Raw genomic sequence first — 13,490 nt, 5'->3', positions numbered from 1 at the left:
GTGTTTTTGCTGAGCTCAGCTCTTCCTGCACTGCCTCAGCAGAAGCTGGACTCTCTGAGCCCCTGTATCCAGCACTAATGACAGTCAGGGGAAAACAGACTGACAACAGAGAGAACAGCTCTACCTGCATCCCCACTGCAGCGGAATACTAGGGGAATACTGCTTCTGCTCACGTTAAGAGGCATTAGTTGAATGAGTAGTAAGTTAACTTCATCCTAAATACAGTGTTTTCTTCCAAAAACAGGTTAGCTTCATTCTAAAATTAGATTAAATCGAATGGGAATTTGCTGATTAGAATACAAGCATCTGCATGAATATAATAAATACAAATACATAACATTCACACGTATGATAAAAAAAAAAGTATTAGAAAATAGTAATCCATATTAAAAATGATTTAAAATGTAACATTTTACACACACGTCACATTTTAATATGGATTAATATGTTCTAACTAGGGCTGGACGATATGGCTAAAATTTATATTACGATATATTTCTTAATTTCGGTCGATACGATATAATTCCGATATCGATATGAACACTATGAAAAAAAGCCTCATAAAAACTGCCAAGAATGCCCACAACAGATGTCTGTACCTACAAACTTATTGAACATGAATTTGCCAAGTCTATGAACTCCTTCTATAAAATTATATAATATTTTAGGGGGGGGCGGGCAGCACAAATAAATTAATGTTCACCTTTTATTTGTATTTAGCCTTCATACAAACAAGAAATGTGAAGTCACTGTCAAATAAACATCTCAGACTCACCTTATTAATATCTTTAACTTCAAACTATAGGCTAACATACACTACCAGTCAAAAGTTTTTGAACGGTAATATTTTTGTTTTTTAAGGAATTCTCTTCTGCTCACCAAGCCTGCATTTATTTGATCCAAAATACAGCAAAAACAGTAACATTTTGAAATATTTACCATTTAAAATAACTGTTTTCTATTTGAAAATATTTGAAAATGCAAGTTATTCCTGTGATTTCAAAGGTGAATTTTTAGCGTCATTACTCCAGTCACATGATCCTTCAGAAACCATTCTAATATTCTGATTTGCTGCTCAAAAAACATTTATTATTATGTTGAAGACAGCGGAGTATAATCTGATTCTCCGCCAGTAGGAGGCACTTTAAGAGCGGTAGAACTAGAGGTTTCCCCAGTTATGGCTGTAATCTAAGCAGCTCCGCTCATGAACGCTACTGTAACAGATGAAATGAAAATGCCATCAAAACTATTCTGAAGACAGTATGTTCCCTTCAGAGATACATTCATATAAATAACCCGCTTTTTGAAACGTGCAGTGCTCGTGTTTATTCAATGAAGTCAAACGCCACAAATAAATCAGTGTATGGGAAACACTGGTAATGTATATCGAAAAATCAGAAATGTGTTTAAAAATCATATCACCGAAAAAAAATATATCGCGATACATTGATATTGAATTATTGTCCAGCCCTAGCTCTAACATGTACTTTTTTCTTTAATATTTGTATATACACATACATTTAAATTTGATAAAAATTATTATGTCTTGTATTTTCTTGTTTAATTTTATATATACATATGTAATTAATTATAAAATTTATATGTATTATAAAATGTTGATATTTTAATATAGAATTTCATTCATATATATATATATATATATATGAATGAAATTCATGCTTGTCTCATTGTTGGTTCGCACCTGTGCTGTTGGGAGTGGGGGTCTGAAGGCTGCCCATCACCGTAACAACAGGGCCCACAGGTAAAGAAGAAGGCCTCTGTTCCGTTTTACACACCTGAGCTCCATCTACGGAAGAACACACACCCTTCATATGCCCTTGGCCCTCATAAACACACACAAAATTTGCAAACCAAATCTAATCTTTGAGTTTCCAAATCAACGGACTGCAAATGCCAAGAAGCCTTCAAAATAAGCGTAACAATATATATAAAACATTATTAAGGAATGAAATGGAGAAAGAGAGACAGCTCACCTGTGGGTAGAGTGGTCTGCGTTGGCATGGCACTGGCACTGACTACAGAAGTGTTGAGAGGGCTAGGCTGGAATACCCCATCCACTGGGTTTATGGTGCTCTGCAGAGAACCACAGACATGATACAAAACACAGCTCTCACAGGAAAACACGTTTATAAATACACCCTCTCATAGGAGATTTCAGTCTCAATGCCCAATCCAACTATCACAAAAATCCTCAGGGGAAACAAGGACTTGTGATTACTAGAACGGTTTAAAGGGATAGCTGACTCATGACAATTTAAACTAAACGAATGTTGTTCTAAACCTGTATGACTTTGAACTTTCATTTTAGAGTGGCCTGGATACACTTTTTCCTTCTGTGGTCCACACTGATTTTGAACAACACAAGGGAGAGTAAATGAAGTAAATGCTAAACTATCCCTTTAAGGTGCTGAAAAAATTTAAATATCAATTTGTAAGTGAAATATTCAGACATTCATGATATATATATATATATATAAATAAATATTTTATATATATATATATATATATATATATATATATATATATATATATATATATATATATATATATATATATATATATATATATATATATATATATATATATATATATATATATACACACACACACACACAAATATAAATATATATTAAAAAAAAACTAACAAAAAAAAAACATTAATTTCTCAAGTTGACTCTTGCTCTGACTTCCTTCATGAAATAGTAAAAACATTGTTAATTATTGTTATCAACAACATTAAGACTAGTTTTATCTACTAGGCTGCATATGTCAATAACAAGTCATGTTACGCAAGTTACATGCATTACCACTTTGTGTTGTCTTTAACCATTTTACGTGTCCACATTCTTTCCACACAGAGACACAGAAATAGTCAATGATGCTTTGATAATTAAGAAAAAGATTTGAAGTAAATCAGTGAATCAGATTCAGTGCTTTATAATACACTGTGTCCAAATGAGCAACCTCACAGCTGTGGCCCGTGTCCGTCACACTGAGTCTCCTCAATATACAAAAATCTCTGCCTTATGGTAACCAAATACCAAGCATCTGTCAGTCGGCCCAGACTCAGACACAAGGCTATTATGGCGACAAGATCAGCACATAATCCTGTGTATCATACAATAAATAGGCAAGGCAGAGAGATAAATAATCTCTACCCGGCATGCACAGTGAACCATTGACGTCACAGGGCACAGCAGTGAAGTAACTTTACCTGAAAACACACAAGGGGGGAAAAAAGGCATGCACGGGAGTGAGTGAAATGAGTTTGGAGGGGCTTTTCTGCAAAAGAACTTGTTGTTCTGAATAATCTGTTTCATTGTACCACAACAGAGGCTGCCACTCTTAATTAAAAGCCAATTAGAGCAATTAGAGCTCTGCAGTGAATACATAAACACTAGAATGAGATTAAATCAAGAGGCAGAGACACTCAGGTCAGTGGAAAAAAGATGGCAATCGCAGATTCAGAAGGAAGAAACTCATCCAAAAACAGAATACAACAACATTTGGTTAAAGTCCCTAAATACTGTTTGCATTTTCAACGTTTCATGTTCAAAAAAAATCTGCTATAATGTGCATAAAACATTATATACAAATTTTAGATTTGGCTTTTTTAGCAATATTCAACTCAAACTAAACCAGTCTGCGAGAAGTATTAAACGCCGTTGATGATTACGTCACTTCAGCACTAGCCTTGACGGTTATTGACCCAATGAGAGCCCCTGGGTAGGTCGTAATAGATCCGTATCCATTTGTCCTACATGGTTCAATAGCATGTATGACAATGGAAAATCAATGATTATGCTGCTTGCAAGTATGTGTGTCTCATGTTTGCAGGTTTGAAGCAGTTTGGTTCAATCACAATGTCGGAAAGAAGTATTGAGGTTTAAATTTGTTGCAAATCATGACCACAGGAAAGGACAGGCCCAGAATTACCCGACAGGTAGTGTAAGAAAGAATGAAAGCAGAGGAAAAAAAAAAAAAGCGAGAGATGTAGACGTGGTGGGCAGAGCCCCCCGATCAAGGTCATGCACATCTCGGTTTAGTTTTATTGAAGTGAAAATGTGATTTCAGTGGAAGAGAAAACAGTAGCACCATTTTATTTAGACTAGTTCATTGCTAAGGAATGTCAAAACTTACTATCAGTCCGTTTGAGTGTTGCTGTTCGTTACTTTGATCCTTCAAATTTTAAAAAAGAAAACACAAATTGAGAAATAAGGCAACTCCACAGTTGGGAGTAAGCAAAAAAAGATGCAAAAGGTCTCTGCTTTAATTTAAAGCAATAACAATAGTCACTCAAGGTATTTTAACCAACTGAATCTCTCAGGCTAATGTTCACACAGTTAGTATTTGGGATTGTCAGCCGTTTTTACAAACAGGTCCACATTCATAGTAAGACTTACAGGAGTTTGACAAAATATTTTTTGATAAACAAGTCCAATATCAAGATCAAATGTTTAGGTCAATGTGAGCATAACCATGCTTAGCACTGCAAAACAAGCCAAACAATCGTATCCTGCTGCTGTGTGAACATGGCCTTAGTGTAGGAGAATCACCTCTCCAAACCATTAATATGGTACCTGCTGGAATGTTCACAAGTCGGCCAAAATAAAGATTAACAGGGTTATGGAAAATTACAGGTTGGGTTGCACAAGACATAAATATTAACACAGTGGGCAGACAAAACACAGGTGCGTACACATTCTGAGCTAGAGAGACAAGAGTTTTACCTTGGCAATCTGTAGTAGTACGATACAGTGCTTGATGGATTCTACCATACTCTAAAAAAAACAACAACCAAGAAATGAAAATGCATTCCACTACCAAAATTAGATCCAAAATGCATTAACCCATTTAATCCCAAATTTTTCCCAGACATGAAAATATCCAAATGATGTGTCATTAGTAACCCTTTGAAATAATCAATAATTTTTTTTTGAAATTTTTTTTTGAAAAGTGTGTGAAAAATTGTGTTTTATGTTTTGTGTTCACAATAGTGACCGGTGGGATATGGAGAGTACTGAAATCACATATTTCTGCAGTCATAAAATTTTTTATCTCTCTTAGCTCAGCTATTTTAAACTGTTTGATCACATTCTAGGGTTACTATTATGCATAAAAAAACCTTATGCAATATTGATAGGAACACTGAGATAAAAAAAACAAACAAAAAAAATTCAACCATCACCGCATTTCAAGATTGTTACTTTTTTCTAAAATATAAAATAACATTTTTAAATCAATGCTACGAGTATTACAACATCATTATTGTAAAATATTTCTAACATTTGAATTTTTTATTTAGTGCAATATTTTGTCATTACAACATTTTATTGTCATTTTCACTAGCAACTGCCATTGGATTATATTTTAAAATAAAGTTCACCGTTATCCCACTGGTCACTATTGTGACCATCACCATGTTTACTCACTCTATGACCACACTCAACAAAACTGAATATATGCAAATGCATATATTAATACTAGACACCCTATAGATAATGTGTAGCAAAAATCTTTGTCATATCTTTATGTTAATATACTTTACTAGCCTTTCGTTTTGGAGCTTTGATGCATCCATCATCTGCTCAAGGTGCAAACAGGAAATAAACTGCTCTGGTCATGTGACAATTTGCACTAATCATGTGAAACTGCACATATTTAATTGAGACCCTTTATTTTTTCCATATTTGCAGGAAGTGCACTAAAACATCAGTCGGTACGGTTTGTAGAGCTTTATAAATGAAAAACTTTTTTACGGTCACTACTATGGGATTAAATGGGTTAAGAGGGTGAAGGTGCAGACGTTCTTACACAAGTCGTGTCCTTCAGGTTCTCGATTTTCTGCGAATAGAGCAATGAAGAAGAAGACAAGGGACAGTTTCAGTTACAATTGAGAAATGCTCTTGGATTAAAAACAAAGATGCACCTTTACAAAACCTAAGATTTAAAAAAAAAAGCAGAAATGAAAGCCTGAGACCAAATGACAGTCTCATGAGTTTCATCCCCTAAAATAGGCTTAAAATGTGACTCTCTTTAAAATCTTGGCTTCAAATTTGGTATGTGAAGTATCTTCAGAATTTCTCTGCATTTGAACAATTTTCAACATATACATTTTCATTTTATGACAGCTCACTGACCTCCCCACCCCTTACATATTCCAGTCAATTTGCAATCACAGTGATTTGCATTTAGTGCCTCATTAGAAATGATAGCAAATATCTCGATTTATTTATTCGGTAACACTTTACAATAAGGTTCATTAGTTAACATTAGTAAACTAGATTAGTTAATATGAACTAAGAATGGAAAACACTTCTATAGCATTTATTAATCTTAGTTAATGATAAATTCAGCATTTACCAATGCATTATTAAAATCACAAGTTGTGGTTGTTAACATTAGTTAATGCACTGTGAACTAACATGAACAATGAACGAGTGTATTTTTATTAAGTAACATTAACAAAGATGAATAAATAGTGTAATAAATGTATTGTTCATTCATGTTAATACATTACCTAATGTTAAAAAAATGACACTTTATTGTAAAGCGTTACTATTTAGGCTTAATCATGAAAATATATTAATGTCTTTTAAACTTCATAATATATTGCCTGAAAATGGGCAAATTTACCTTTCTTTGCATTTCCAGTTAACAAGTAACAGTTTAACTTGCCATCCAAAACAAGATATCATAATAATGCTCTACATTTTGATTAGGCATGACTTCACTCTGGCTTTTATTTGGAAAGTGGGATGTCCTTCAATAGAGATGCCATATTGGGCGTTCCTGTTACTCACAGTTATTGTAATATAAGTGAACTGTCTCTGCCATATACTGTGCCTGGCAGGAAGAGTCTGATAGACAATGCACCTCTGATGACAAATAAAAATGATCATGTCTTACTCTGCGTGACTCATCTTCCTTGCTGTCTTTAATTTTTTCATCGAAGAGCTATAGGATGAAACAAGAGCAGGGATTAGACAGCAGTGTATGAGAAAAATGATATTTTAACTCAAAACACAAGGCACTTTGGAGTCACGATGAGGTCTTATGATAAAAAAGCCTTACTTTTAACTGGTCGATCAAAATCTGCAAATACGCATCAGCTTCAGCTAGCTTCTTGTCGAAGTCCTGAACGCTGGGAACGAATCCTGTTTCTGCCTCCTGCAAGTGAAAGTGAGAGAGATGAGTTTCAGTCGTTCTACAGCGTATAAAAGCTTCCATGGTGTCCTAAGCTCGGTCACGTTCTGCTTTCGAGAGGAACTGAGCAGAACTGCCCTCTGCCTGTTCACATTTCTCTCTAACAGCTTTAACTGAATTACACAATTAGACAACAGGCATAAACAGAGATCAGACCATGAGAGGAACTGACACTGAACTGAACTGTAGAATAAGGTACAGGCTGTGATTTGTTATTGATATTTACTGATACTAGAGATCTAGAAAGCGAAAAAAAAAAAAAAAGCCCCCAAAAAATAAAGGTCATCCAATGCACATCAAACACTGCAACGAATAGTGTTTGTTTCTAGGACATGAGGCCAGTTGATCATTATCTTGAGTGACAATATTTCTGAGCCTTTCTATGTAACCGAGTCAAACAATTCTAGGTTGAAAAAAAAGGGAAAACCAAAAATACTTCAGTTGTTTAAAATGATCAACAGACTTGTCATGACCTGGACTTTAATGTTGATCATGATAACATACAATTAACCAACAATTTTCATGGATTCATTTCAGTTTTACTTACCCAAAGAACTAAATTAGACATTTTAAAAATAGGGTACATTTTTAAATAAATGAAAAGATAAGAAAAAAAAAGTATAAATAAACAAACTGTCAATAGAATGTATGCTCATTTGATTTATCACACATAAACTAATAACTACTTTTTACAGCACATGCTTTATATTATGACAATTCTCCTATGAGGCGTGATGTCTTCCCTAAACTCATAACACACTCAAACTCAGAGAATTACACAAGCGAATTCACACTAAAACCTTAAAACAGCTTCCTATAACTAGAACAAGAAGTTAAAATATTATTACTGTGACCTTAAGAAAGGCAAACCACAATTCCTTTTATATGCAGCATAACCACAAATACAACCTTAAGTTATTCCAGACCTCTTAGTTAAACTATCAGAATAAAGACTAAAGCTAACAGCGGCTAGCCCAGGTGGTTTTGAGGAGTGAAGTTTAGATAGCACACGCAATGTTGGCAGTAGCCTTTATAAGAGAGGTACTCCCTGGTCTGAGGGTCACTGTTGCGAGTTTTGGATCTTGCCGGACCTCAAGAAAGACCTCACGGTGGAAATTGGCAGAACTGAACTGCATGGGAAAATGAAGAAAAGCCATGGGCAGCTGACTGTTGGTCAAAACGGTAAACATTATAAAAATAGGTCAAAGTCTGCAGAAGCAGAGCAAATCCACTCAGGAATCAAAGGTTAAGTGGAATATCAGCATGAAACCATGTGATTCATTTAGCCGACTGTGAACACATATGTAGACGCACAATAAAAGATTTAATGAGAGTTTTGCTGCTTTTAAATTAAACTAAAGTTCAAGTTCCACTCTAAAGGCATGGCCTGGTTGTACTAATCTACAGGTTATTTGTACTTCTACACATCTTACAGGAATGCTTTTACAAAGCACTCGGTCCTGCTAAAACAAACTCCCTAAACAATGAAGGCAGTTAACAGCTGGAATGAAAGCCTGAAGTATTGTGACAATTCATAACCCAATTTGCAAATGTACGTTACATTCTAAGCATTGCCACAAGAGCCATTATATCAGGCAGATGGTCAGTTTTCTCTTTCAGGTCAACTACACTCGGAGCAATAGTTTAGTAGATACAAAATCATGTACTTCTAAACTGTTGGCATAGTTATAGCTAGCTAACTAATAGCTACATGAATAACAGCACATCAAAATGGAAGGTATTTTTATATCGTCCCCATGAGTTAAGGCTTTGTTAGCATAACAATAATGCAAGAACGCAGGTAAAGTATGTTCAACAGACCTTACCTTGCCAAGCATTCATGCCAAGCATTGCTTTTACGTACCTTTGTTAATAGTGAAGTATGTTTCTGGCAAACTAGCATCCTAACAGTTACGCAACCTCTGCTCTTCTGTGTGACCAAATCATTTATCCAAAATATATTTAACAATGTATTAATGTTAAAAGTCTTGGTATGATCGTTATGGTGGATTTATTTATTTATATAGTTATTTATTTATGTGCAATGGCTATATTCATGGCAACATTAACAGCATCATTTCAATACATGATTTACAATAATACAACATTTTCTTAAGCAGCAATCACTATACATAACATACAAGTAATGACAATAGTACTAATAAAAATCATATCGAATCTTTCAATTTAAACAATGAAAAAATTCTATAATAAAAATCTTTGACAATAATACTATAAAACAAAAAAAATATATATGAAAAAACTTCTAAACTATTATTTGAAACCATGTTAATATATCTGGCATGCACTTTTATTGAAATGCATATTTCCTGGGAATTGACCCACAATTCTCTAGTTAAAGGTCCCATGACATGCTGCTTTTTGGACACTTTTATATAGGCCTAAGTGGTCCCTAGTACTGTATCTGAAGTCTCTTTCTCGAAATTCAGCCTTGGTTCAGAAATTCAGCCACTACGAGCCAGTCCCACAATCAGCTTTCCTTAGGACGTGCCATTTCTGTGTCTGTAGCTTTAAATGCTAATGAGGAGGAGAGAGGCGGGGTAAGGTGGAGGGTGGGTGTGTGGCCTTAACCAGCTTGCGCTACCATGCGCTAATGTTGACAGTGGATGTATCACAATGGCTCGTACACACATAGTCCTTGAAGCTTTTCAGTTTGACCCAGAATCTGATCCGGATGGAGAAGCACCGGATAAAGAAGTTGCAACTCAGCGGCTACAGCAGGACATCTCCGAATGGTTAGTTTAAAATATTGTGTCTGGATACAGTACTTTAGTTGGTTTGTTTATGTATGCTGTTACAGTTATTATCATGTAGCTAATGCTAGCCATAGGCTCGGATGAAGGAACTAAAAAAAATACTTTGGTGTTCATTTGTACATCCAAACACTGAGCAACTGCCATGCTTCGCTCGTTTACAAGCCATGATGTCTCTCGAGGAAAAAAAAATATTGCGCTAGCCTTGCACGATAGTAGCTCATTTTCTCATGGGCGGGCAAAGCAGAGAAAGGGGAGGTAAGATTCCTTTCCCCGTATGATGACATAAAGGGAAGATTCCAGATTGGGCCATCTGAGCTTTCATTTTCTCAAAGGCAAAGCAGGATACGCAGTGCTCGGTTTACACCTATCGCCATTTCTAGCCTCTGGGGGACCAAAGGCAGGCTAGGGGAACTCATATTAATTGTTCTCACAAAGTGAAATTTTCATGCCATGGGACCTTTAAGTATGCCTGGTCATATCCTACAGGCACCATAAACATCTCACCTCCCAGCAGCCATGAGATCTGCTATTTTGGCATGAACAAATTGCCAAAATACCTCTTAACAAGCATTTGTGACCCCCAAGAGAGCATTACATAATTATTTTATCCTGTGCCTGGCAGAGGAAAGCTGTGGCACACTGAGAGCTACATGGTAGCTGTTAACACACCTGAACACACAGATTGTCCAGACAGGAAGCTGTCTCACTCACTGACTCACTCTTTCAGTCTGACTCATAGCAGAAAATCAGAACATCCAACAACTGCAGGGAATATTTTAGCATGAATCAACTAAGCCACCTGGGGTGTATAGGCTATCATTGTGTCTTTTTAGGAGACAAACCCACCAGTGACACATTTGAAAGGCAAACACACAAGTCTGACTCCAAGTCATGTGCTGTATTATGTCAGCACAGACCGTACATACATGATGTGGCTGAGATTGCAAATCTCAAGTTAGTAGAAAAGTAACTATGCATTCAAGTGTGACCCATGCCCTCTCTATTTGCACAAGCAAATGCTTTCCTACCTTCGTCAACACACCCACCCCTACCTGTCCACACTCACACACACACACACAGCATGATTTAATGCATCAGTAAATACCAACAAAACAAAGATACTCACTCGGTTCTTGCCACTGCAGGACATGCCTCCACAAATCTGTCTCACTCTCACAAAAACACTTTCAGTATTAGTCCGCACACCCTTTCCTGTAAGTTCCCCCTCTAAAGGAGGGGCGAATAAGGTGAACAAATACCTATTGGCTTGCCGGCTGATTCAGAGCTGTTCTATAAACCACTCTTGACCAGAAAGAGTAGACTTCCTCAAAAGAAAAAAAAGAAGCAGCAGCAGCATAAGCTTTACAGACTGTAGGAAACAAAATAGAGTGCTGTGATTGGATCTGTCATCTGCTGCACAGTAGTGCCTGGCTGAATAAGCAAAGCTGTGATTGGCTGCCAGAGATCATGTGACCGGATAGCTGCGCACACTCTGCATGTAGGTACACGCAGTTACCAGTCAGCAGTTTTTAGATTTTTTTAAGCTAAGGAACAGAGAGATCTTTGAGAGGATATGATGAGGGGAAGAAAGTAAGCTTGAAAAACTCAACATTATTTACAAGATGGGGAAAAATATATATATATAAAGCTGCACGCTTTTTTTAGCCTGTCCTGGTTTCCTCCTCTGGTACGCTTTTGGTATTTTTTTGTAGTTTTCAGATCATTAAAAAAAAAAAAAGCTAATCTTATACAAACTAATTAAAAACACATTATGCTTTCCTAATGACAGCCAATGGGAAGACACATTTCCCTATTTTAGGAAAATAACATTTCTTAAACTGACTTTGCCATCACAAAAGATTTGAAAAGGTTTGACAAGTGCCGTTTTCTTTTCTGTGTTGAGGTATTTCCCATTGAAACAGAAAGCTGGAACATATTAAAGGGTCCCTAATAAATAAATAAATAAATAAATAAACAAACAAACTTTACACTACAATCTTGAGCAACTCAATGGATTACACCATGGACAAAAATAAAAGACAAAATGAATAAATTGTAGCCACTTAGTTCTTAAGCAATTGGTAGCTGGCAAAAGAAATATATATTTTTACAATTATATTTATGTAGCACATTGACAACCTCAAAAAAGAAAATCTTTAAGCATATTTTATTTTATTTTTCACCTCTCTGAGATCATCTTACCCGCTGAAGGGAGTGGCGAAGAATCGTCCCCTCTAAGGCATGAATCCACTTCTCCCGCTCGTCTGCGTCACGGGCTGGGGGGGAAACATCCAAAAACACATCCATTAGTAATAAGCAGGCGGACTGCAAACACACGGCATGTGAAATGGAGAGTGGAGAATGACCCTGCCGTGGAACTGTAAAGGTGACAGTGGTAACTACAGCTCTATTGTTCTATCCGGTTTTCCTTGAGTTTCACTAAGACATGACAGGGTTGTGGCTTAAGTTAAACAGGAACACACACAAATGAAAGCCTCTGCCCTTGTGTAAATACGAACGGTAAATAACACTCATGACGAAGTTTCTTGTAGAAAAGAGGGATGAAATTTCAGAAAAGCCAAGGTGTGACTAAAAATACAGCCGCTGCGCTTCAAAAGATCTATAAATCAAGCATAAAACTATAAAGCCTCCAGCATAAAATACAAGTAGGAGTTTCTAACTGTCAGGTCAACAAATTTATGTACCCCTGAAGAGATAATTGATGTGAAATAAAATTCTGTCAGTGTTTACCCATGCACCCTCATGTTCTTCAAAACTCAATTTTATTCATTCCATTGAACTTTCCTGTTCACATTTACACACAATCAAACCTGATACTCACGCAAGAATAATATTTATGAGCTTCAGTGAAGGAGATGGTTTTCAGTAAATAATGACTTGTCTGTTTTTCAAACAAAGCTATCATGACATCACAAAACTTAAAATATAGAGCAAAAGCCGTACAGACCACTTTTATGGTGCTTTTTTGAGCATTAGGGCCACTGTTCACCATCCACTTTCACTGTATGTAAAAGAGCAGCATGAGCATTCCTCAAAACATCTATTTTTGTGCTCCACAGAAAAAAAGGAAATCATAAAGCATCACATGACATAAGGTCAAAGTACTGTTTGTAGCTCACAACAAGGGGCGAATCAAACATCTAAGGCTTCATTTGATTTGATGTTTGGCCTAAGAAGCTACCACACAAAATGTATAGATATTAGTCTAAGTCTCCATCTCTTTCACTAATAGCCATTAGTCATACATTTAATCATTCCCTCAGGGAACCGATGAGAAACAGCACTCCAAACATAACATATAGCTGACACTTCAATGGATGAAGGTGCAAAGCTCAGCAGAAAATGTAATAGCTTTCAGAAGCACAAAGAAGATCTGACACATACAATTACCATTTCTGTAACAAATTCAAATATAGCTGAATAACTCAATAACTGTGTGTTGAGACGACCTTGTAGATGATAGAA

General features: G+C 36.1%; 1 protein-coding gene across 5 annotated transcripts in view; it reads right to left on the bottom strand.

The window, feature by feature from the left end:
- The window catches only part of osbpl9 (oxysterol binding protein-like 9), a 32,973-nt gene that overhangs the window by 11,641 nt on the left and 7,842 nt on the right, over positions 1–13,490 (bottom strand). For 2 of the 5 annotated variants that reach the window (XM_058784055.1, XM_058784060.1), the window contains 8 exons: positions 12,207–12,280; positions 7,096–7,191; positions 6,931–6,978; positions 5,836–5,865; positions 4,752–4,802; positions 4,162–4,200; positions 1,995–2,094; positions 1,703–1,807 (listed from right to left, as the gene is read on the bottom strand). In XM_058784055.1, the coding sequence (XP_058640038.1) occupies positions 1,703–1,807; positions 1,995–2,094; positions 4,162–4,200; positions 4,752–4,802; positions 5,836–5,865; positions 6,931–6,978; positions 7,096–7,191; positions 12,207–12,280 (543 nt within the window). Of the gene's footprint in view, positions 1–1,702; positions 1,808–1,994; positions 2,095–4,161; positions 4,201–4,751; positions 4,803–5,835; positions 5,866–6,930; positions 6,979–7,095; positions 7,192–8,276; positions 8,417–11,130; positions 11,338–12,206; positions 12,281–13,490 lie in introns of those variants that run through there. The other 3 variants (XM_058784059.1, XM_058784058.1, XM_058784056.1) reach the window with 3 other exon arrangements.

Source organism: Onychostoma macrolepis, chromosome 08, assembly GCF_012432095.1.
Source record: "Onychostoma macrolepis isolate SWU-2019 chromosome 08, ASM1243209v1, whole genome shotgun sequence".
Lineage (NCBI taxonomy): Eukaryota > Metazoa > Chordata > Actinopteri > Cypriniformes > Cyprinidae > Onychostoma > Onychostoma macrolepis.
The sequence above is the reverse complement of the archived record's forward strand: the minus strand, read 5'-3'. Positions and strand labels throughout refer to the sequence as shown.